This window comes from Lithobates pipiens, unplaced genomic scaffold, assembly GCF_037356315.1.
Source record: "Lithobates pipiens isolate NorthernLeopardFrog02 unplaced genomic scaffold, aLitPip1_a1.2 Scaffold_8, whole genome shotgun sequence".
Lineage (NCBI taxonomy): Eukaryota > Metazoa > Chordata > Amphibia > Anura > Ranidae > Lithobates > Lithobates pipiens.
In genome coordinates, this window is record NW_027507903.1 from 411,083,160 (window position 1) to 411,110,136 (window position 26,977).

The window sequence follows — 26,977 nt, forward strand, 5'->3', positions numbered from 1 at the left end:
GGCGAGTATTTGAGGAAAAGTATCGGTTCTTGTACTCTTCAAAAACTATTGGTGCAACCTTAATTGCTGCCTATGGTGTTATGATTTGGCAATATATCACAGAAGAATTTATAGACTTTTGAAGGATTATATTTCTACTGTTTATTCACTTAAAGAGGAGGGCCGTTTAAAAAAAAAAAAATTAAAAGTCAGCAGCTGCAAACACTGCAGCTGCTGACTTAATAAGCCGACTTACCTGTCCAGGACGCCCGCGATGTTGGCCGCCCGAGGCCGACCCGTCCCTCGGCTCTTGGATCCCAGCGCCGCCATTCCTTCTGAGGGAAACAGGCAGTGGAGCCTTGCGGCTTCACTGCCCGTTTCCTACTGCGCATGCGCGAGTCGCGCAGCGCTTTGTGAATGGGACGTGCTGTGTTCTGGGACACACAGTTCCCAGAACACAGCGCGACCCATTACCCAGAAGACAACGCGACGAGGAGAGAAGAAAGAAGATCTCCGCGGAGGAGGAAGAGGAAGATTAGGATTATGTGCCTAGCAACAGGCATTTCTGGTAAGTAAAAAAAAAAAAAAATTTTTTTTTTTTTTAGATTTTTTTGTAATTTTTAATATTTTATTTTTTTCAGGGTGGCCCTCCACTTTAAGCACGGTGCACTTCATTTGGAATTGCAAAGGTTTATTTGATGTTTGTGACATTTCAACGATTATTGTCAGCACTTTAGCACCCCCTACCATTGTTAAAAATCAGTTACGTTAGCATTGTCGATACTTTAAGGGGAGCAGCTTTATTAATCACAATTTTATATTCTCTATAGCGCGAGGTTCACATAATTTCACTGCAGATGTCCATAGACAATTCGGATGCTCCAGGCTGGGTAATCCAATATCCAAAAATCTCTCCAGCCTTCCCTTAGCCTGGAATACTTGTTCATGTCCTGAAGACATCCCAAGCAAAGATTTTCCTTGCAGAGAATAAAATGTGCACTCTCTCAGAACTTGTGCTTCGGAATTAAGGTTAAAGAGACATCCCTCTGTAACATTCCCCATGAGCGTCTAGGCCTAATGGTAGCCCCCCATAAGGCTGTTCAATTCACTTAATTCCATTCAAGGGCATTCCAACACAAAATCTTGATGACCTGAAAGAAGCATGCTTCTTTTTTTGATTTACACATGCTTCCGTCCAACCAAGCAAGCAACTCTGCCTTGGTGGATCTCAAGCTCGGCCTTAATGAAGGACTGACTTTCCTATTGTTATTCACTTGATAACAGATAATAGGCTTTCAAGCTGGGAAAGAGTATTCCAGTCCTTCACAATCCAGGGGCACATGGTCATTAGTGGAAGCTAAGCTCCCCCTCACTGTCTTGGAGCTCAGAGCAATGAAAATGTCTCTCGTCTTCTACATGGACATACTATGAAGGTATAATCAGAAAATGCTACAGCTTTAGCTTACATAAACCAAGCAAGTCAGAGTATCTCTTGGACAGAGACTCGCTGTCCAGTGATCTCTGCAGTCCACATCCTGAGAGTAGACAACTGGAAAGCAGCTCACCTCAGCCTTCACAGCCCAAATCAAGAGGAAGGTGCCCTTCACTCTGATATCTTCAACCTGATATGTCAGAAAATGGGGAACCTGGATGTGGCTATCCTGAACTCCAAATTCAAAAACAAACTACAGTGGTACATTTGGATTATGAGCATAATTAGTTCCAGAAGAATGCTTGTAATCCAAAGCACTCATATATCAAAGCGAGTTTCCCCATAGGAAATAATGGAAACTGAGATAATCCATTTCAGTGGCACTGCTAGTGTATGCAGTACCACATGTAACCAAAGGTGGGGAGGCGCCTGAGGCATTCAGAAAAACTCAGAGAGCACTCTGAGCCGCTCTGATGCACTCAGAGACACTCAGGAACGGAGTGTTCCTGAGCGGCTCCGAGTGTCACCGATGCCCCCGCACCTCTGGCCAAATGTGGTACTGCACACCCTAGAGGCTTAAATCCTGCTTGTTTTGCGAGACAACGCTCGCAAACTGAGTCAGGATTTTAAAAAAAAAATAGCTCGTATTGCGAAACGCTCGTAAACTTCGTTACTCGCAATCCGGGGTATTACTGTACCTCTGTTTGTTGCAATGTCCAAATATCTTTTAAGCCCTGGCATCAGATACCATTAAAATCCTCTCCTCCTGCACTTTTACACAACCGCTCCACCAGTTCGGTTGCAGTTTCCTTGCCATTCCAGCACCAGGCCCCTGTAAGGCTATCACATGATCTTCTGTTCATACCTTTTTTAAAGTTTTATCGGGTGGATGTCCAATCTTCTGCAGCTGCAGCCTTCAGTGCAAGGTTCTTGCAGTGGCACTCTTAAGTTGGATCTGTTGGCACAGATCTTTTTGCCTAGTTATTGCTCACCCCTTTACTGTATATTTTATATCTTGGAGTACAGGACACAGGCCAACCTCCTCTTCTTCCTTGGTTATTCTGCAGTGCTTGCTACTGCACGGAGCACAGGCATGTCCTCAAAACTATTTAAGTGTCAGGGCTGGCTTAGCCCTTCCTCCTTTGGGCTGGCCACTCAGTTGTCGGCTAATTGCCAGCTCTCTTCTCTTTCCACAGTTACCAGCTGTTCCCGATGATGCTCGTCTGACCTGCCTATTTAAAGCCTTCCAGCTCACTCCTCCCTTGCCTTCACGTTGGTCAAATCTCAAGGAACCATCTCCTGCTGTTTGTTTCAAGACTGGCTTGCTGACATCCCTCCTGGCTTCTTATCCTGCTTGCAGTTGCTCTCCTTGGATACCTGACTTCAGGCCTGGCTGATTACCCAAACTGGTTCATGAACTTTGGACTGGCTGACTAACCGATCTGGCTACTGGACTCTGGCTATGCTTGGCTACGCTTTTTTCTATTTACCTTTTTATTTTTATTAATAAACAAGTGTGATTTATTTGTACTTCTGTCTCAGTCTGATTCATGGTTTCTGACATTAAGTTTCCAGTCACCTGAAGGTTGGACAAATGCCCCAGTATTGTCGTCTTGCCCCAGACGAAACGTATTTCGTGTTGGAGGACATAGTGGTGATGTCAGCACACCCGCTGGGGCACAGGAAGGTTGTATAGTGCCTGACGTTTTTATCATACCTGCACAACCAGCGATTGTGTTCCTTTCTCCATATGGGCCTGGTTGATAAATGGTGATCTCTTACAGGCTGAATGGTCCGGAGATTCCTCTGATGATAGATCTGCCATGGGGGACCTTTTGGAGGGAGCCCTATATTCATGTCCGCAGTGGGGGGATTTTGCTCACTGTTGCGTGGCTAGAACTTGTTACAGGGGCCTCTGTGTCTGGTAAGAGTCCATTTATTACATGTGGTGAAGCACTAATAAATGATCACATTGAGCACTATTTGGATGGAATTAAGTGTGCAGCACCTTTTGTCGCCACTGACATTGGAATTGGGACTATTCCTGTTTTGGTTATTACAGTGAGGGAAAAGGGTATTTGATCCCCTGCTGATTTTATGTTTGCTCACTTATAAAAAAAAAAAAAGATGTCTATAATTTTAATGGTAGGTTTATTCGAGAGACAGAATAACAAAAAAAATCCAGAAAAGGACATTTCAAGAAAGATATGAATTGATTTGCATTTTGATGAGTGAAATAAGTATTTGACCCCTTCACAAAACATGACTTAATACTTGGTGCAAAATGTATAGCGTTTACAAAATAGGGGATAGTTTTATGGCGTTTTTATTAGTAATTTTTTTTTTTTTTACTAGTAATGGCGATCAGCGATTTTTATTGTGACTGCGACATTATGGCTGACACATCGGACATTTTTGACACATTTTTGGGACCATTGTCATTTATAAAGCAATCAGTGCTTATAAACCGCATGTATTTTCCTACTATACACATCGTCAGTAACTTAACTTTTGTTTAATAAGCTACATTACAGCATCCATATTTATTTGTAGAGTCCAAAATGTGTGTGAAAGTGCCATGATGTATCTAATTATCCTGTTAAAAGCAATTGTGTTATCCTACAAGAAGAACATGCTTAGAAAACTGACCCTTTATTTCCATTGTTCTCTGGGGGGATCACTTTCTCAGGAGAAGCTGTCAGGAATTCACAAATCAAGCATTGTAAACTGTTGAAATCAGTACACAGACTGCGGTGTAATGATGCCAATGCTGATCTTTGTTACTTGATTATCATGTTGATCTTTTTAAAGCATATGAAACCCCAAAAAAACTAATTTATTATATTGCAGTTAACCAAACCTTAGATGTGGCTGCATTCGTTTTCTTTTTTGTAGGCTTTTTTTTTTTTTTTTTTTAAACATTCACCAGTTGCTCTTACTAGTAAAACACTTTGGGGGTTATTTACAACAGGCAAATCCACTTTGCACTGCAAGTGCACTTGGAAGTGCAGTCGCTCTAAATCTAAGGGGTAGATGAGGGGAAGCTCTGCTGATTTGATCATCCAATCATGTGCAAGCTAAAATGCTGTTTTTTTATTTTCCTTACAAGTCCCCTTTGAATCTACAGCGACTACTTCCAAGTGCACTTGCTGTGCAAAGTGGATTTTCCTTTAGTAAATAAACCCCTTTGTGTCTTAGAGTAGCTACACCTAATCCTGCCTTGTATCTTTGAAAGGCCAACATAACCATCTTTGGACAACATCAATGTCAAATTGTGCAGAGGATATTGTTAGATGGACTTTAAATACCGTATTTATCGGCATATAACACACACTTTTTTTCCCCTTAAAGTCAGGGGAAAATCGTGGGTGTGTGTTATACACCAATCCCCCGCTGATTGTGAGCCTGTGGGCAGCTTTCGGAAGTTCTCAGCGGCTTTCAGGCGCCTTCAGCCATTTTCTGCGGCTTTCAGCCGCCTTCAGGCGTTCTCTGCGACCTTCAGATGCTCTCGGCGGCCAAAAGCCACCAAGAGCGCCCGAAATCCGCCGAGAGCGGCCGCAGGCGGCCAAAAGCCACCGGGAACAGCCGAAGGCGAGAGAAAGCCGGTGAGAACAATCAAAGGCCGCCAAGAACGGCTGAAAGCAGGACATCTGGCTCTGTAGCTCGCCGGCGCCATTTTTAAATGGCAAAGCTGAAAAAGACCCTGACAAGGCTGCATGACAAGGCTGCAAATGACCCTAAAAGGCTGCATGACAAGGCTGCAAATGACACTGACAATGCTGCAGATGGACACTGATAAGGCTGCATTGATGGGCATTTAAATTTAAGTTTTTTTCCTTAAAATTCCCACCTAAACTTGGGGTGCGTGTTATACGCCGATAAATATGATAAGTGACTAACAAATGAAAGCCTAACTCCAGCTAATATTCCCTGTTGGTAAAAAAAGGTTTTAATTACATTTAAAAAAGTTGATCGTCCTAAGCAAATCTAACTACCAATTTTGCTGCACAGCTTGGTCTGGTAAAGGAAGTTGAACAAGAACTGACTTGCCGGATCAACCAGTAATAAAACTAGAGTGGTGAACTGGAACTAAAATCTCCTATCCTTTACAGCCAAGGAAGCTTCCATCTTGGCCTCTGTTTGATCTGCAGTTGCCATGGTGCTGCACATGCAATATTTTTGAGACTGGCCATTTGATGGCTTGACAGCTGGGTTTAGCGTATAAACAAAAGTGACAGTTAGCCCAGGTTCACACTGAGCTGCGGGAATGAAGCCATGCCGATTTCACTCCCGCATGTCGGTACCGATTCCAGCTGCAATTTCACAGACATCTGTGCAGGTTTCTGCACAGATGTCAATGGAAATTGCACCCTGAAATTGCAAAAAGTAGTACAGAAACTACTTTTGAAATCGGTGCGGCGCCGCAATAGCCGCTGATTTGACATGTAAAATCGCATGTCAAAACCCACCAGTGTGAACCAGGGCTCGCATTCAAGGCATGCCAGGAATGATAACTAACTGGGAAACCTAAACTGATTGGCTTACTGTAGTTCTGCTTTAATACTATTGCTGGAAGGCATCATATACAGTATGTCATTGATGATTTTGCCCATGGTTCTATGTTACCAAATCAATCAAAATTTGCAAATTAGATAGATGAGGACTTCTGAATTTTCTCACTTGTCTACTTTTTGCAGGTCAGCAGGAGTGGGAGGCAAGTAACGTTTTTTAAAAACTGTTTAGAAACCCTCCTCCATCCAAGTGAAATGAAACCCACCAATTTAACAGTTTACCAAAACAGGTTCAGTGCATGACTTGAATGATAACTGTTAGTTACTACTATGGTTATATTAGCTCTCAACCAAACTGGTAAGCCATCAACCTGATGTCACAGCTGATTACATGTGCAGCACCATTTGAGACTTGGCAGATATCTTTGACACATCTCTGCACGCACAGGTTTCCATGTGCAAGGACAGCTCAGCTCATGTACAGATGCCCTGCAGGGTTCTGCCTGGTCCCTAAGCCCTTCAATCAAGGAGAATGAAGTTCCTCCTTAAGCTGTGTAAATTTTACTTTGAGCTACTGGAGTTTGTAAACAGAGGCTTTTTTTTTTGTTTAAAAAAAGGCTGTAAAAGGATAACACATAAAGAATTCCTACTGCTACCTAAAACAAAACATTTCCAATCAAGTGCAATTTCCATAAGGATGTACTGTATATTGCACACATAAAACACAGAGGATCACCAAACCGATTATTCCACTGCGAGGAGAGGATCACCAAACCGATTATTCCACTGAAAGGAAAATAATGTAAAAGTGAGAACTGGCCAGCCCAGGAGCTGATTTATGCTGCAAGAAGTCTCCACAAACCTCAAAATGTAATTTTGGGATCTTCAGGTAACTCTTACAACATTTGGTGACAAAGTGCATACATCTACTGTCAGAAAAACATTGCACCAATTTAACCAATGTGGAAGGTGTCAGGAAAAAGCCTTTATTGTTCAAAAAAAACCATTACAGCAAGAGTACTGTTTGCTGTGGAAACATATAGGTAAAGGCAAAGCCTTCTGGAACAATATGCTGTAGGCTGATGATTCAAAGGTAGAATTCTTTGGCCATAGTTACAGTAGTCATGTTTGGCACAAACCAAATAAAAAAATTTAAGAGAAGAACCTCATACTAATTGTGAAGCAAGGTGGTAAAAAGGCCATGGGCAATTTGCAGTCATCAAGTAAAACTATGAATTCTGTGCCACATCAAAGGGTGCTTAAAAATGAGACGGCCCCGACACCTGTTCCCTCCTCCCCCCTGAAAGGTGCCAAATGTGGCACCGGAGGGGGGAAGGAGACGGATAAGCAGAAGTTTCACTTTTGAGTGAGAATGTGAGGCCTTATGTCATAAAGATAAATCAGAAATAGATCTTTTAACAGCTAATGATCTGAAGCTTATTAGAAAATCCACAAAGAAGGAAGAACTGGAGGATTATAGACTGATCTAGTCAAAGCCCTGATTTGAATCGTATTAAAATGTTGTGGGGGAATTGTAAAGGGGTAGTTCATGTAAGGAAATCCACATATATTGTGCAACTGAATGCATATTACATGTACGCAGTGTCAAGCATTTCAAAACCTAGTGGGCAAATGCGCAAAACACAACAATTTCTACTAAAGGGGTCAATATCTGTTTTAGGCTTGATTCACACCTATGCATTTTTTGTGCTTTTTGCATTTTGCAGATTTGCACTACAGAACGTGTTCCCTAGGAAACCATGTTAAATAGACTGTAGTGAAAATCAGCAAAATGCAAAAAGCAATAAAATTGCATAGGTGTGCATCAAGCCTTAGGCCTGATTCACACCTATGCATTTTTTGTGCTTTTTGCATTTTGCAAATTTGCACTACAGAATGTGTTCCATAGGAAACCATGGTAAATGGACTGTAGTGCAAATCTGATAAATGCAAAAAGCACTAAAAATGCATAGATGTGAATCAGGCCTTAGAGGCCAAGGGTGCATAGTACTTAATTGTTCACAGGATACTATTGTATCTGTTGATATTTTGATACATGATTGAAAAGGTAAATTTTCTTAGTGCTTTTATTCAAGTATCTTAGCTGTACTTGTGGGTTTTTAACCACTTTCAGACCGGACCATTTTGCTGGTCAAAGACCAGACCACTTTTTGCGATTCGGCACTGCGTCGCTTTAACTGACAATTGCGTGGTCGTGCGACGTGGCTCCCAAACAAAATTGACGTCCTTTTTTTCCCACAAATAGAGCTTTCTTTTGGTGGTATTTGATCACCCCTGCGGTTTTTATTTTTTGCGCTATAAACAAAAATAGAGCGACAATTAAAAAAAAAAAAACGCATTATTTTTTACTTTTTGTTATAATAAATATCCCCCAAAAATATATAAAAAACATTTTTTTCCCTCAGTTTAGGCTGATACGTATTCTTCTACATATTTTTGGTAAAAAAAATCGCAATAAGCGATTATTGATTGATTTGCGCAAAAGTTATAGCGTTTACAAAATAGTGATAGTTTCATAGCATTTTTATTAATAATTTTTTTTATTTTTTTTTTTTACTAGTAATGGCGGCGATCAGCGATTTTTTTTATTGTGACTGCGACATTGTGGGGGACCCATCGGACATTTTTGACACATTTTTGGGACCATTGTCATTTATACAGTAATCACTGCTATATAAATGCAGTGATTCCTGTGTAAATGACACTGGCAGTGAAGGGGTTAACCAGTGGGTGGCAGTGTAGGGGTTAAGTGTTCCTAGGGATGTGTTACTAACTGTGGGGGGGTTGGGCTTTCATTTAGTGAACACTGATCTCTGCTCCAATCACATGGAGCAGAGATCAGCGTCACTAGTTGCTAGGCAGAATGGAGAAATGTTGTTTACAACGGCACTTCTCCATTCGGCCGCTCCGTGAGACGATCGCGGGGATGCCTGCGGCGATTGAGTCCGCGGGTGCCGCGACCGGACTCACGGGGGTCCCGACCAGCGCGGGAGCGCGCCGCCGTCGGCGCGCTCCCGATGGCAGTGCGGCAAATTTAAAGGGACGTACATGTACGCCCATTTGCCTGCCCGTGCCATTCTGTCGACGTACATCGTCGTGCGCTGGTCAGCAAGTGGTTAAAGAAAAGCAAATGTTTGCCTTTTCAAATGCATTGAAAAAGTCAACAGTTTCCATGGGGTGTACTTACTTTTTCACCAGTAGACAAGTCCGCATGACTGTTCATGTCCCAATAGTAATGAAGGTTTACCCGACCACGCAATGGTGTTCTCAAGATACAGCGATAAAATGAATATGCTCTCCACGTCCTACCTAAATCCACCCTTTTAAAGCAGAATTCATACTTTTAAGTTTTAAAATCTGTGAGCAGGCAATATTTTTTTCTTTTTGAAGAAGCATACTCTGTCTATTCGAAAATTAAACATTCTTACCTGCCTGTTTTTGTATTCCTATTTACAATGTACACTGAACTACATACAGGGCTGCTGATAAGGCAGTATGGCTCTATTGCCTTATCGCTGACACTGTTCCGCTTATGTCCCTGCAGCACTGTTGGCTTCTCTTCCTTTCCCTCCCTCCAGCTGCAATACAGGGGAATTGCCCTAAGGACTTATTCACACAGGTACACTGGCCACATAAATGAGTGAATTGTTCATGTGGCTGGAGTCACCTGTTACTCTAAGGGGAACCAGCAGCTTTACAAACACAGCGGCAGGTCCTAATTTGACATGTGTGCCCCCTGAATGTAAGCTGTCTGTGTTCAGGGCCATAAGCCTGCACCCTCATACCTGTCAAATTAGGACCTGCGGTTGTGATCATAGAGCTACTGCATCCCCATAGCATAGGCTGCCTGCACACAGCTCCATGCAGTTCCAGCCATGTAAATGTAGCACTGACCCCAGAAGGAGCTGCTGGTTTTGTTTGGGCTTACCGTTACCTCACCCGTTTGCTTCTTCATCTTGGGGTCCCCGTGGTAGATGGCCCAAAGAATGTGGAAACTGACACTGAATCCTCTTTTGTTTTTTTATTTAGAACAGAACAGAGACTTTCAATAAAGGGTAGAGGGTTAGGAGTGAGTTCAGGTACTTAGAATGTAGTAATGGAAGTCTTTAGAGAAAATCCAGTGAATAGAAACCGTTTCACAACTGGATTTAACAACCCCCAGATAGACCTCTCTCACTAGGCCTAGCAGCCGGTGGGGTGCTCGACACAGTCTCTGCCACAGACTTGTGAGATACACTTGAACGTTACTGAGGGATGTGGATAAATTTAAGAAACTAGAATACGGTACCAGGTTCTCTCAGCCGATCCGGCGATACCGTATGAGTGTTGATCCAGGTTGCGTCCTTCAACTAAGCCTCCAGCTTCCTTCAGAGAAGCCAGCCTTGCGCACCTCCTTCTCCTGTAGAGTCCTCCCCTGGGGTCCTTCAGTTGCTGGGCCTCTCCCTTCAGATGAGATGGCACCGGACCACCCTCGGATCAGTAGGCCCAGAAACTTCACTCGGGCCTGTCCCTGCAGTTGTGTCGCCTCGGGCCAGCCGGCCTCGAGACTCAGGATGCATGGTTCCACACTCCAGGCCAGAAGGGCCATGGGGCTGGGTCAGGAGGACCACCAGAACCAAACAGACAGAAAATAATACCCCGCCAACATGGCGTCAGTACCTTAAATACCACCCCCCAGAATGCACAGCAGGAAAACACTCCCACTGAACTGGTTCAGAGAGAATAGTGGCATTCAATGCAACCAGCTAGACTGCGTTTCTGCTCTTGCTGGCGGTGACAGCGACACCTACGTTCAAGGAGAACCCAGTGCAACCCAGCTGGACTGGTACTGAAACCAGAAATTTGGAGAAATGGTCCCAAAGCCCAGCTTTAGGCGATTTAACTTTTCAAAAACCATAGCGCCTGCTCGTCAGGAGCCAGCGCTACATCAACAAACTACTGATATACACCATATAGCCCACAGCACCCATGTGAAGAGCCCAGAGACCTCATTCACACACAGAGCTTTATTTATTACCTGAATACAATGTTTTTCTTTTATATTTACCAGGAAATTTGCTGTTTTTATATGATGTGTTTATGTTCACTAATAATCACTTTAGTGTATTTTTTGTGAAAATATCATTTGATATTTTCAAGGGGGCTGTACAGGGCTCCATGATTTCTAATAGTAGCCCTGGCTGTTTATGCTGTGAATGCAGTGTAGATTCTGGGCATGCATTGGTGACAGGAGGCCTAGCCAATCAAGATATTCGTGCCACGGAAGGGAAAGGAGGTGAGTATCAGTGATTTTAGTTAAATTTTAACATGGAGAGGTACGTTTGTCCAATCTTCAGCCATCCAACTTTGGTGATCCCATGGCTACTAGTCTTATTATCCTCTTCATAGCTGGCAGGTGTGGATTCCAACATAATCTTCTACCACTGTGACCCATCCTCTTTAAGGTTCAACGTGTTGTGCATCCACAGCAATCCTTCTACACATCTGTGTTCTAAATATTTGATTGGAATACCAGGCGGTCAATAGATTCCAAGATGTTGCATTCAACCGTTACATCTGGCACCAACAATAATTGCAAAGTGAGAGAGGCAGCTTCTCAGTATAATGCACAATGGAACAAAAACGTAACCCCCTCACCATGCTTAATGCTTTTATGTATTGATTTGCAGCAACATGGTTCACTCTTTAGCTAATGCACTAATGAGCATGCGTTCCCATAAAAGTGGCTGTATATTGAAAGACAGTCAAATTATTATTCAAATAGATTTACTTTAATATATTCAAATTATACACCTGAAACTTTTTTAGATTCTCGTCTTCTTCTACGATTTCTTTGGTTCTTTTCCTTTAATCTCTGTGATGGCTGAAATCAGAAGTTATGGGAAGTTGAGAAAGCAAGCCATTCTAAAAACACTATTCAAGCTAACAGTACACATTAGCAAGCAAGCAGAAAGACAGAGAAGCAATGAAGATTTTTTTGCTGCCCCTAAAGTGGCAATGGGTTTAATTTACTAAAGGCAAATAGACAAATCTCATTTGTGAAATATATATCCTTTTTGGCTTTATTCATTTTGCCATCATGTTAAAAGAAGTAAAGTGCACGAGTAGGAGAGAATAGGATTTATTTACTAAATGCAAATATACTGTGTACTTTGCAAAGGGCAGTTGCTCCAGAGCTTAGTAAATTAAAGCTTCACCTTGCAAAGTACCCAATCACATACAAGGAAAAAAAAAACCACACGGTCGGACTTTCCAATGGAAATTGTGCGATCGGACTGTGTTGTTGGAAATTCCGATCATGTGGGCTACATCTGACTTTTTGTGTTAGACAGAGGATCTGATTGGCTTTCACTTCCTGCAAAACTAATCAGTGCTTCTTTGATACTTTGTGTGTGAGATCTGTGTACTTAAATTTTCTTTTCTTTTTTTTTTTTTTGAGGTGGGTTTGCACAACTGCTTTGCCCATTATGATACATCACTATTCTCCCTGCTTGATTTTTTATTCATTTTATATTGTGGACCATTACAATAAGAAGACACATTGCAGATGTGTGACAGCTTTCTGTAAAAATTTACAGTTTCGGGGTTGGGGGACAAATCATTAACACTGACAGAGGTGCTTGGAAAGGTTGTCTTTTGGATTAGGCATGATTTAAAGTGTAACTTTACCTGGAACAGTTTGATAACAATGAATGTTCTTTAAAAGCTAAAAACTGTGCCTGTAAAGCGCCTTCCATGCCTCCCAGTGTGATAGCCTGAGTGCTTTCACACTGGAGTGGTGCGCTTGCGGAATGGGAAAAAAAAGTCCTGCAAGCCGCATCTTTTGGGGCGGTACACGAGCGGTGTATACACCGCTCGTGCACCGCCCCTGCCCATTGAAATGAATGGGCAGCGCTGCCAAAGGGCCTGCAAATTCGATTCATCAGCGCTGCAAAACAGGCATTTTAACCCTTTGGTCGCTAGCAGAGGTTAAAAGCACCCTGCTAGTGACCAAAAAGTACTGCTATATCAGCGGTAAAGCGTCGGTAAAGCTAGCTGCGCTTTACCACTAATGCCAGCACCGCTCCAGTGTGAAAGTACCCTTAGTGAGTGCTGTAAATTGCCTCTAGAATTGCTCCTTTTTATTCTTGCTGATGGCCACCATTTTGTTGAAGCCCAAATCAGTCACTTCCTTACTGAAAACTCTCCCTCCTCTCTTTGGTCATAAAAAAATATATGTAATTTCTGTAATTAAAATGTGTGCATTTCTAGCCCTGATTTTAGCCCTGATTTTATGTCTTTACAAAGCTCAGTCTCAGTCCTCAGTCCTTTTACAAAAGAAAAAAAATGTTGCTGCAATTGATTAAAAAGTGTCGGTTGCAGTTATGCTTTGTTAATGCTAGTAACAACAATCCTTTATATATGTTTTGCTTTTTCACAAAGTTCTAATTTAACAACAATAACTTTTATATTTGTATTATAGATTGGGCTTTTAGCAAAATAATAATGGTAAATAAATAGTAAATGTATTTATATAGATTTGTGCAGCAGAGCTATAAAGAGATAAACAAGGAGGAAACAAGTGAGTCCTTTCAGTGCATAGTTATATACGGTATATCTCCCCCAATTGATAGAAAGGATGAACCACCGCTCCAAGGTAATCCTTGAGGACTGAAGCTCTATCTCCTATTGATGAGCCCCAGGTGCTGACCATTACACACACACTGAGCAAACAAGCAGGACAAAACTCTGGATAGCCGCACACTGGAAAAAGACTTGAAATCCCATCTTTAATTGAAACAACATGGGTCACATCAAGACAAAGTAAAAAAATCCACAGCAAAAGGAATAACAGGGTACAGGAAAATTCTGACGTGTTTCGCACCGCAATCAGTGCTTAATCACAGCTACGAGTAAACACTGATTGCGGTGCAAAAAGCGTCAGATTTTCCTGTACCCTGTTATTCCTTTTGCTGTGGATTTTTTGATTTAGTTTTGATGTGACCCACGTTGTTTCAATTAAAGATGGGATTTCAAGTCTTTTTCCAGTGTGAGGCTATCCAGAGTTTTGTCCTGCTTGTTTTCTCCATATCTCCACCAATGTTTGGAGGCCCATGAGTGAGTGAGGTGGCAGCAAGCTAGAAAAGCTATGAAATAGCTGTATCCCTTCTACAACTGTAGTTCCATCAGTATTTCACATGCAACAACCTTACAGTAAAACAAAACTTAACAATGTGATGCAATAGATATGTGCCCATGTGTTTACCATTTTGTAGTTGCTTGATCTCTTCTTCCAACTCCTGGTTGCGGGCTGAGAGCTGAATTGCATCCTGAATTGTTTCCTCTAGAAGTTTTCGATAGCGGTGTTCCTGCGTATCCATCTGTTCTTCCAACATTCCCCGATAAGCATGAAATATCTGGTCGCACAAGAATCAGAGTAACATAATAAGCAAAATGCCAACGGTCAACGTGTTTTCTGTAGGTCTTATTGTGGTCATACAAACAGCAGATCTCTTGCCATTTCAACCATTTTAATTAGCTTTCATTTCAACAAACAACTGAACAGATTAGGGTAGCCTTTAATAAGTATACACTGCATTCTATTATCAATATCGTGAAATAATCTAAACTGTAAATGGTGGATTGCCTAGATGTGTTCAGGTAAAAACAGTTATAAGATTGCTAAATTGTTAATAGATTGCTAAAAGGTGCTTGAAAACCACCACAGTGCCATTGAATGCACATTTTGATTTGGTTTAAAAATAAACCGTGATGCAGGTGCACGGCTACTTATAAGAGGCACCTCACACTGGATTGTGAGATGTGCTGGTAATGCTGTACTGTAGGGTACCATAGATTTAGATGCTCCTGAATGCTTCTTGCATCAAAGTAGTCATATTTTATACCTTTAATTGCTTCAATACTGGCCACTTTCACCCGTTCCTTCCCAGACCAATTTTCAGCTGTCAGCGCTGTCACATTTTTAATGAGAATTGCGTGGTCATTCAACACTGGACCCAAATGACATTTTTATCATTTTTTTTCATACAAATAGAGCTTTCTTTTGGTGGTATTTAACCACCTAATATAAAAACAGTGCAGCGCATATATAATAAACATCAAAGTGTCCATAAATCCGGGAGAAAGGATACGATAGATAAATCCTATAGAAATTCCTTGTGTGGAAAATCCCAGAAGGACAAAACACACCAGATCCGATGCGAGAGTGAATCCACGACCGACATTAATACTGCTTCTCTCACCTCAATGTGTTGACCTCTATCACCACAGAAAGGTCAAACTCACAATTTCCCACTAACAAGGGTATAATGTAGAGACGCGCTGGGACTATCAGCTGACAGCCAGTCGGGACTCTCTCAGATGTTAAAATGACATCCATGTATCATATGAGCATTAAAGAAAGGAACAATCTAAGTGCTCTCTGCATAAATTGCGTGGACATGCTTTTATTACACAAACAACTTACAGGATCCTTCGTCTTCTGTACAGCATAAAACCCAAATTACCTCTGAGTGGCTTCTGACACGTCACGATACAATCGGATGGCGGTGGGTGACGTCAACAGAACGTGGCTCCTCCTCCTGTATGCCTTACGTCCTACGGGACTTCGTCAGCGGGTTGGAGCCACGATGTCACGCGATGTTACTTAAAAGGGAAGCGCCATCATGGAGACACTAACACCAACTTCTTTTGCAGCTGTCCAGTGTTGATTAGACACCGTCTAAACACACTGAAGGCAAACTCGTTCTACAGCAATAATAGAGGATCAATCAGCACTCAGAACTTCCAAAAAGAACATACATTTCTAAAAGATCTATCTTTTGAAAGATCTATACAGCCCTGTTCAGGCATTTAGTCGAACTTAGCCAACAAATCTGTGTTTAACACCCTCAATTCCAACAATAAACATTTAGAGGTATTCAAAAATATGGTGCTCAGTGAGATAGAAGGGTTGAATCTTAGAAAGGTCCAAGACCCCATACATATTGAAAAAGGAATAGCTTCATCGGAAAGTAAAAAATAAGTGGTGATTCGCCCTGGGAGGGGGTCTTGTGGTGCTTAGTAAATCCTTTTATAAGGATGAAATGGGTCGTCTTTTTGGTGATAGGGAAACTTATCAACTGAGACGTGACCTTATTTTGACTATAAAGAAGAATTACATCTCCTTATTGAAAGGGGGAAAGATAAGCAAATCCTTACTAAAAGGGAAGCTCTATATTTGGACCCCTTGACATGTTGGTCACAAATTATATATTGTCTACCTAAAATTCACAAGAATGCCCAGGTACCACCAGGTAGACCTATAGTGAATGGTACTGAATTGATGTCCACGTGTCTGGGACAGTAGAGATTTTTTTCTGAAACCTTTGGTGTCCGAAACAAACATTTATTTAAGAAATACTAAGCACATGATTAAATTATTAGAAACCATATCATTTAGTCCAAATAGTGTACTGGTTACAGCCAATTTTAGTTCCCTCTACACCATTATTGGACATCAGGATATCTTATTATCTGTAAAGTGGGCTTTAGAGGGTTCTTCTCTCTCATGTAAATATAAGCGTTTCCTGGCTTAATGTTTGGATTTCTGTTTAAATAGAAATAATTTTTTGTACGATAGACAATTTTACTTACAAATTAAAGGAGTTGCGATGGGGGCTCGGTTTGCTCCCAGTGTCCATAATCTTTTTATGGCAAACTGGGGGGAGGAAATTATTTTTCAAAACTGCCCCCACCAGCTAAAGTCCTACAAGAGGTGCATCGATGACCTCTTTATGGTCTGGGAAGGTGATTTAGACAGCCTTCAGGAGTTTCTAAATACTTTAAAGGCTAAGTGCACCTTCTTTTTTTCCCCCTAAATTCCAGCTCCCCTATCCACCAATATAGCATTCATGTACTTTTTTTTGCAAAAATATCAAAGCTTTCCATAAAATACAGACACTTACCTTACTGTCCTCCATTCATGATTCCAAATGTATCTAATGCTTCTGTCTTATTTCCTTACAGACTGTAGGTCTTGACACAGGAAGGAGTTAACTTCATTAGCACACACCCTGCATCTCCAACTCACTCCCAGCTGCACGTTTTTTTAAATGAAATGGAATGAATCAGTGATCACCCTTCTCACTAAATACACAATCGGATTGCATAGTGTATAGTCATCTTTATACAAGTACATAGAAGGGAGTGGACAGAAACACTCAGTTGTCAAGCCTCGTTCATTGCTCTGAATAGCGGTAACTCGCATTCCCACATGCATTTTTTTTTAAGCGAGATGAGGAGGCGTTTTGGAGCATTTTCATTCATCACACATAGGACAGCATATTCACCTGAATGGGCTGCCCTACACGAAACAATCGCCCCAAAAAAGCTTCAGAACTTTTCAGAGTGGAGCTTGGTGCGTTTTTTACTGCAATTTTTGGTGCAGCGCATTTCTGAAATGCAAAGGAACGCACAGATGTGAATGGAGCCTCATTGTCAGGACTGACCAGCAGGATATCATCAACAGGTGAGTCACTGTGGAGAGATAGGAGCTGGCAATTAGCCGGCAGCTGAGAGGCAGCTGAGCGGCCAGCTCAGAGAAGAAAGGGCTGAGTTCAGCCCTGACATAAGATAAGTGTCTGTAGATTTTATGGAAAGCATTGATATTTTTGCAAAAAAAAAGTACATGAATGATATTCATGGCACATAGGGGAGCTGGAGCTGGGATTTAGAAAAAAAAAAAGGTAAACTTAGCCTTTAAATTCCAATAATAAAAATGTCACCCTTTCCTGGAATGTTGACAGTGAACGCATGGTATTTTTGGATTTGTAAATTTTTAAGGAGGGGGATCATTTTGGGACACGTACACATTTCAAAGCCTACAGACAGATATCCTTTGTGACAGCTGTCACCACAAAACATGGATTTGTAATATCCCTAAAGGACAGTTTGTGTCAGAAGGAATGGATCTTCTTTGATTTTTAACTCCCAATCAGAGGTTCTAGTAGAGAGATTTGTTGAGAAAGGATACAATATGAATTTTCTAGAGGAAGAGAAAAAACATTGTTCATGAGTTAGGCAGGCCCCAAGAAAATGAAGGAACAAAAACATGAGTTTAGGTTGGTGTTGGATTACAATTCATAACACAAAAAGCTTGAAAGAATTATTAAACATTGGGGAATTCTGCTGAGGGACCGTATTTTGGGACAAGCTTGGATTTATTTATTTCAGATAGTGTAACAGATGGCTGCGGGTGATGAAATTAATGATATTTTAATGGTATCTCTTAGCCCTTGTACACACGGTCGGACATTCCGACAACCAAATCCATCGGATTTTGTCTGACAGATTTTGTCTGAAACTGTTGCATACACACAGTCGGACAAAGTTGTCAGAAAATCTGATCGCACTTAACATGATGATGTTATTTCATTAGGACGGGACTACGTTCAGGCTAGTAGCCAATAGCTTTGGTCTAGGAATTTGATCTGAGCATGCGTGGCACTTTGTCCGATCGGAATTCTCTACACATGATCGGACAAAGTCAGATCGGATCATGTTGTTGGAAAATTTTATAGCACAGATGGAAAACTTGGTCCGTCGGATACTCCGACGGAAACAGTCCGATGGAGCCCACACACTGTCAGATTATCCGACAACACGGTCCTATCGGACATTGTCCATCGGAATGTCCGACCGTGTGTACAAGGGCTTAGAATTATTAATGATACAGCTGTGCTGACATTTTTTTTTAAATAAGCTTATTAAACATATATATTTTTTAGAAATGTATGTTCTTTTTGGAGGGTCCGAGTGCTGACTGATCCTCTATTATTGCTGTAGAGCGAGTTTACCTTTACCTGCTGATGAAGTCCCGTAGGACGTAACACGTTATGGAAGGAGGTGCCACGTTCTGTTGATGTCACCTGCTGCCATCCGATTGTATCGTGCTGTGTCAGAAGCCGCTTGGTGACATTTTGGGTTTTATCCTGTACACAAGACGAAGTATCCTGTAAGTTATTTATGTAATAAAAGTGTGTCCACGCAATTTATGTAGAGCGCATTGGATGTCGTTTTAACATCTGAGAAAGTCCCAACCGGCTATGTCCCTGCAATATTCTCAAGTGGGAAATCCCGAGTTTGACCTTTCTGTGGTGACAGAGGTCAACACATCAAGGTGAGCGAAGCAGTATTAATATCGGTGGATGGCTCTTTCTTACATCAGATCTGGTGAATTTTGTCCTTCTGGGATTTTCAGCACAAGGGGTTTCTTCTATAGGATTTCTCTATCGCATCCTTTCTCCCAGAATTATGGACATGCACTGTTTTTATATTAGATTACGATTGGGCTTATGAATTTCTTGGGTGTTCAGCTGGCATATTCATTTAGTTTAATTAGTATTGTTTTAAGGTTTGAGCTGATTGTATTATCTATTAATTTATCGGTATTTAATCACAACTGGGGTTTTTTATTTTTTTGCTACAAATTAAAAAAGACCGAAAATTTTCACCCCAAAAATTTTTTCTTAGTTTCTGTTATAAAATTTCGCAAATAAGTCATTTCTCTTCATAAATTTTTACCAAGAATTATGCTGCTACATTTTTTTGGTAAAAATAACCCAAATCAGGGTTTATTTGGTGTTGGCGGCGATGGGGGACAGCAGGGGCGGGCTGGGCCGGGGGGCAGGGATGCAATTTCCCCCCCAGGCTGCTCTCTAAATCCCCGTAAAAAGGCTGATGTGCTGCCAGCTGAGAACTGAGCATGTGCAGTTGGCCAAGTGTTACTGTGTTACTACTGAGGGAGGCTGGCAGGGCTGGATAACAGCCCAGAAGTTCAGGAACATTAGCGCTGTGAGAGGACATTTGTCATGTCACAGTGCTGTTCCCTGTTTCTGAGCTGACAGTCTGTGTCCATTCCATTCAGACTGAGCACAGCCGCAGAGGGTGGATCTGCTCCGCCTCCTCCAGCCCCCTCTCTCACTGTGCCCGCCCACACACCGGGCAGCCTGTGTGCTGTGTCTTTGAATCGGACGTGTGGGCAGGAACATTCAAACTGAGATCCGTCGGTGATCTGTATGGGAAGATCTAGAAGCTGATAACCGAGCCTTCTGTCTGCTGGGTCCTTCCAAGTGAGTGAACTGTGACCGGCCTCTCCCTTCTCTCTCCCAAATTCCTCTCCCCCCCTCTCTCTGCAGATAAGAAGCTTTCTTTCAGCAGCATGTGCAGTACCTGCTCCTATGTACTATGTGCTGGGCTCACACTGGTCTGCTGCAGTGTTGGTGATCTCACGGTCTTCCTGCATGTCCCATAGACTTCTATTAGTTTGCACATTTTTGCTGCATTTTCTGAAAGTGCACAAAAATGGCTGCATCTTTGGTGTGCTATAAAAAAACAGCAGCAAAAAACGTACAACCTAAAATAAGCCTATGGGACTGTGGCCGCAGTGCTTATGTACACAGTTTTCCTTAGCCGAACTGCAGCACACCAGTGTGCGATGAAAGGCTTGTACACACTTGCAGCAGGCACTGCCACTCCGCTGAAAAGTGATCAATGCTCAGGTCACTTTTGCTCATGCTCAGCAGCTCCAACCAGAGCTGTCAGTTTTTGTTTTTTTTGTTAAACTCACTGGATTGAGAAAAAAAAAATAGTGGTGTGTACAAGGCTTTACTATGTTGATAAAGGAATCAAGCAATTTTCTTGAGGAGTGGTCTCTCTGTGCGGACAATTTGGAGCGATGTCTCTCTCTGTCTGGTGGCTTGTACTCAAAATATTTTTTTTGGGGGGGGGGGGGGTGCAAACTAAAAAATACTGAAAAATAGCCTCACTCTGCTATTAAATGCAGCCTCGCTGTGCCCCATCAAATGCAGCCTCGCTGTGCCCCATCAAATGCAGCCTCGCTGTGCCCCATCAAATGCAGCCTCACTGTGCCCCATCAAATGCAGCCTCACTGTGCCCCGTCAAATGCAGCCAATGTTACCCCCCCATCGGCATTTAACCAGCGCCCCACTTCGCCCGCTGTCTGACCGGCACTTACCCCATCTGGGTGGCAGGTCAGGCAGCGAGTGATGGCGGGGAGCTGTGGGACAGGCAGCGGCTCCTGTGTTCTCTATGCTTACTCCATGCTTTTCCTCCTGCTAGACATCCAATAGGAGCGCCTGTCCTTTCAGCCAATCAGGTGACGAATATCAGACCCGCTCTTCCTGATTGGCAGAGAGGCAGTTCAGTGTTAGAAAAGCAAATATTAATTTGCTTTTCTAACACGCCTGGGTGGGCTCTGAGCACAATGCTCTGCGCTCCGAGTCCACCCTATTTTGAAGCCTATTAGACCCTATGGTCAAGCTGCCTGAGGTGAGGTTGGGAGAAGTGAATGAATTACAACATACGTGTGTCATAGGAGCATGAGCCAGCAGCAGAGGAGGAGATCACATCCTAAATCTCAGCCAGGGTTAATGATGGGACTTGTAGTACCTTACTTTTTGGGATGTAACACCCCAAAAGTGAAGGTCCCAGCATAAACCTCTCATTGCTCAGGATGTGTCACACACCCCTGCCCCCCCCCCCAACTAGTGAAGGACTACAGGGCACAGCATGAACCCGTGGGATCTAAGGGGACACATCCTCAGCTCTGAGGGATTCATACAGGGACTTGCTTGCGGTTTAGTTCCTAGAGGCCATGGTAGTACAAGTCCCCCACAGGCCCTGGATGGCCACATTGTCCTCCCTGCACCCCCCACCTTTGTGATCATGAAAAACCTTAGAGACTGTTTTCCCGATCCACCATTTTGCCACCACCGGTTCTATGGGCCCCTTGACTGGACTTGCCCCCCAGGCCTAAGACTGCCAGTCCTCCCCTGGGAGACAGACAGATGTTTTGTGCACTGTGACAGATGTGATGGGGACAGACAGATGTTTTGTGCACTATGATAGATGTGATGGATACAGGGGTATCAGTGGTGCTTGGTGTACTGTCTGTGGGGGATCTGTGACAGCTCTCTGTACAAAAATCATCCTCACACAGAGAGCTGCCACAGAGCTGCAGATTAACCCCCCGATTGAGCTTGGCGGGGAGAACTGTCACAGAGACACGCATCTCTGTTTACAATGTGACGGCTGTGATTGGAAAATGCTGTCACGTGAACAGGAGGGCCAATCACAGTGCCCATATCCCAATCTCCGCTCGGCTGGATCTTATAATCATAATGATCCTGATTGTCCACTCAAAACAAGGAAAGTACCACCCAGCTGTTTGTGCAGTGACTGGGTGGGAGGTGGTTAAACATGCTGTAAATAGAGAAATATAACTGTTGATATACCAGACATTTAGTACATTACTATCTTCCTCTTTGACATGGCAACACAGTTCTGAATACCTAAGCAAGTGGTGTCAGCCCTGCCTATTTCATTTCTGATGGATTACAAAGAACAAAGATTTCTCATATCCTCCCACTTTCCATGTCTCCATCACAACAGGAAGTTATTAGCTCACAGGATTTCTGGCAAAATAGACAGGTATTTTTTGCACACCCTAAATAGATATGACAATACTTTCAATGGTATATATAGTAGAAAAAAGGGGAGAAAATAAGAGTATTTCATTGATTGGGCTTACCTACCCTTTATGTTTAGAAAGTAATAAGTTTAGAAGAGAACATCTGCCCGTAGACTTATTTTGAGATAACAGAAAAACACAATTGCTTTGCTGCACTATTAAAGTGGAAGTAAACCCTTATATCATTTTCAGTCAAGGAAGCTGCCATCTTGGCCTCTAATGATTCTTCAACTGACATGCAGGGTTGTGATGTAATTTCCTGTGTCTGTGTTCCTGTTGTTTTCCATTAAAAAAAGAATTCAGCCATATGTCCAGCATCATCAGGACTATGAGTCATTTCTGCAGCAACTTTTCTGGTTCAATAATTTTGTATTGCAGAAATAGTATTAAAACATACAACAATGTCAAATGCACCCAGACTGCCTGCGCAGGGGCTAGAACTGGTGCATAAGAGACAAAAAAAAACACAACATAAACAGATGAGGGAAACCTCCTGTCTAAACGGTCACAAAAATCCTTACATACATATTTAGGGGTAACCCCCATTAAGTGCAGGAAATAAACATGGCAAACATGCATTAATTCTGCATTAAAATCGTCCTGGGCATCTGTTGGCAATCGAAAAGGGCTAAGAGCCCCAGTAAGAGAAAAGGGAAACAGAGAGACAAATGAAGAGGGGGGGAAAAAGAAGTAGAGTAGGAGGAAGAGAGAGAAGGAAAAGGGGACACGGGATCACCCGGTAAACCAGTCAGAGCCAACCCATACTAGCCAGAGGGAATTCAGGGAAGGCATATGCTGGCCATGGCTCCCAAACTTTAAGGAACCTGGCATGCATGTCTTTGAGTATACCAGACATTTGTTAATTGACCATCATGGTCGTCATGTGGTTTTTCACTTCCTGAAAGGGGACTGTGGTCTATTTCCATGTGTGAGCGATTGTCCTTTTGGTCACTATAGACAGGTAGGTTGCCAATTTCTGCTGACGAGCAAACAAACCTGGGATAGGGCAATGTAATAGTGCAAATTTAGCCTCTTTACGGACATTCAAATGAAACAGAGAATACAACAAACCAAACACTCTGGACCAGAAACTAAACACAGGCAGGCCCAACAAGTGTGTATGACATCCCCACGATGGCCACATCCCCAGAAGCAGTGATCGAAGCAGTGATCATTAGAGGTCAGGTTGGCATGAGCAATATGTGCTGCAACCCAATACCCCTGCAACAGCACTTTGTATGCTGCCTCTAAAACAGCAGTATTGAAAGAACATTTAGCTACATAAGACCAGGCCTTGCTCCAGTCCACTGGATTGATCCCAGAACCCAAATCTTGTTCCCACTGGGACTGTAGCAACTTTCAACATAATAATGCTGATTACATTTTTAACATAAATCAGATTGCATTCTTATATCTAAGTTATAGAGCAACTGTTTTGTTATTGGGATGTATGACCTGTTGGTCAAACCATGTTCCTCAAATGAATGGTCACTTGTATCCATCTGGTAAGTGAATGTACATCATACCTCTAAGATATGCTGCTTTTGAGCGTGTGCTTCATCCTTATAAAACTGACAGAGTAATTCCAGATCTTTTTCAGCTTCATTTCTTTCTCTCCTTAGAGCCTCCATCTGTAAAACCAACACCGTCTTCTCACTTTTCAGTTGCTGCAATTCCAGCTCAGGTGTCCAGTTCTGCAAGAAATAATAACATAAATTAATGGTAAAGTAGATAAACCTACTAAATTACGCGTTTAACTTCTGTATTCCCCCTACCCAATAGCAGCTTTATAAATATCCCAAAAGGATATTGACAAAATCTCATATAAAATACACTTGCCCTCAAGTCATAAATAAAGTAATCATTCCAATTAATAATCAAAAATAAAATTAAAAATACATTTAAAAAAATAAGTAAATATATATGTACAAATTCAAATAATAATGCATCAAAATAACTATAAGTCCATGAACTATATAACTGTCCTTTTGATATATGTGTAACACTGACCCCCGAAGGAGCGGCTGGTTTTCTTGGGCTTACCGTTTACCTCCTCCGCCTTGTAACTCGTCATTCTTGTCTAGTGGTTCCAGAGGTTGATGGGCCAATAACTGCAAAGACTGACACTTAAATTCCTTTAAGGATTTTTATTTGCATAAAATGTTGAGCAGAAACTCAGTCTCTCAGTTGGGAATAGAGGGTATGGGTGTAGAAAAGTTCAGGTACTTTGGAACTGCTGACACTTAATAAATGTCTCTCACTAGATAATCCAGGGAATAGCCACTCGCAACTGGATTCTTTAACTGTTGGATAAATCCTTGTTTGTGGATCTAGCAGCCAACAAGTGATTTTAGCTTAGCGAAGTCTCAGCCACAGACTTGGTTGCAAAACTTTAGATGAGCACAAAAAGTCTCTCACAGGAACTTAGTTGCAAACGAAAGGATAGTGTTACGAACTTTCTTACAGTACCAGTATCTTGCAGCCGGTCCGGCGATACCGTCAGAAATGCAGATTCAATTAATGTCCTCGCAGCTCAGCTTCCAGGCTCTTACCGAGCAGCCAGCCTCGTGCGTGGCCCTCTTCTGAAGAGTCCTCCCCTGGTTGCATGTTGAGTTGCTGGGTCTCTCCAAAACCCGAGAAGGCACCAGAACACTTTAGAATCCTCCTTCCAGTTACTGTGCCTCGGACTAGCCATTTCGAGGCTCAGAAACGGATGGATCTGCACCCCAGGCAATGAGGGTCTCTGGGGGCTGGTCAGGAGGACCAGGACCACGGAGTCAGAATGATCTTCTGTACTGGAATCCAGAACCACGTGACTTCAGCACCTTAAGTACCTTCTCTGGGAATACACAGCGAGCCCACTGATTGGCTCAGAGAGAGAGATTGGTACCCAATACGTCCAACCAGACTGTGTTCCAATGCCTGTCAAAGTTGCTACCTCCACCCATGACCAGGCCGAACATTAGTACAGCCCAGCCAAACTGATGCCAAAACCACAATTTAAAACAATTAACCACAAGACTCAACTATAGTTTTGGGAAAAACTACATTTACAGACTTCAGGAGTACCGGCGCTACATATGCTATATATACTGTATGTGACAAGTGTGCAAACATCCATTCTCAGTAATGTGCTAGTGCTTCACAACCTCCAACATATACCCCATTGACTCAGAATCACACACCACCAGATATATTTTACCTCTTATAAAAAAAATTGTAAAATGATGCCAAAATATGCAGGGATGCAGAAACTTTCTGGCTCTGAATATACTGGACCTCTTGAAGATGGTCAAAAAGCACTGAATAAAGATAGCAAACTTGCAAGGGCACAGAGGAGCTTCCATTAAGAAAATCGCAGAGAAGAGAGGACAGAACAGTGAGCTGGGCAAGGCACTGTGCTGTCATAACGCAATTGGGGATGTCTGCAGGCATTGACGTTATATACTGGAGAGTGCAGCGGTGCGACACTAATTCCTAGTGCTGATTCTGATCCCAGTGCTATTGGTGAATTGAAGTAATCACCCTTGTGCAAGTCTATGGACCTGTCTACTTTAATCCTGCATAGCATACTAGCTCATTATGAATTACTTACCCGAGATCAAAGCCCATGCATCGGCCCTCGTTCGCCTCCTCCAACGCGCCATCTATCCTGGAGTGACTTCCAGGTATCGTGGTTCCGGCGCTGTGACTGGTCAGAGCCGCACTGGTGCCGCCACTAACAGCATGATCGGCGTTAGAAAGGGCACGCTCAGTGCACCTGCACCCGATGTCTACTGCGCATGCCACTACTTCTGCAAATATCTCCTAAACCTTTTAGGTTTGGGAGATATTTCTTGCACCTACAGGTAAGCCTTAATCTAGGCTTACCTGTAGGTTAAAGTGGTTGTAATGGGTTTACAACCACTTTAATTTACTAAAATTGGAGAGTGCAAAACCTGGTGCAGCTCTTCATAAAAAACTGTTTTTTTTTGTCAATGCTTAATTGAACAAGCTGAAGTTGTAAGCTGATTGGTTACCTACCATGCACAGCTGCATTAGGTTTTGCACTCTCCACTATTAGTAAATCAACATGGAGTTAAGCTAGTTTTCATTTCTCTCCCCAGAAATTGCTGCTAAACTCTGTGAAGCTCCTCTTCAATCAACATGATACAGTGAAAGGGATGGGCACATCCAAATGATACATGTTTTATATCTTGAGGGGCGGTTCACACTTCGAGAGCACAAGTTGCATGTCAAAATCAATGGTTCCATATGAGAGCTGTCTTTACTGGTTCGACTTGTTTAGGTCCGACTTTTGAAAAGGTTCCTGCACTACTTTGGTCTGACTAGGGTCTGTGTTCAGTCCATTGAATTTAACTGAAATGGCACCAAAATCGAATCATCATCTTAACTGAACGACTTGTGACATGTGACTTGATCTCAGAGAAATGTTAACTATGTTAACTACTTGGTCTGGTATGGATTTTGAGGGGAAACCCCATGCCAAAATAAAATGGCGTC

At 42.4% G+C, this 26,977-nt stretch overlaps 1 protein-coding gene across 1 annotated transcript in view; it reads right to left on the bottom strand.

Moving 5' to 3' along the window:
* Positions 1-11,703: 11,703 nt before the first annotated feature.
* Positions 11,704-26,977, bottom strand: part of LOC143962973 (uncharacterized) — a 130,761-nt gene continuing 115,487 nt past the window's right edge. Inside the window, exons 10-12 of the mRNA XM_077472498.1 lie at positions 24,001-24,168; positions 14,189-14,339; positions 11,704-11,806 (exon numbers count right to left, since the gene is read on the bottom strand). Coding sequence (XP_077328624.1) covers positions 11,766-11,806; positions 14,189-14,339; positions 24,001-24,168 — 360 coding nt within the window. The 3' untranslated portion in view covers positions 11,704-11,765. The remainder of the gene's footprint in view (positions 11,807-14,188; positions 14,340-24,000; positions 24,169-26,977) is intronic.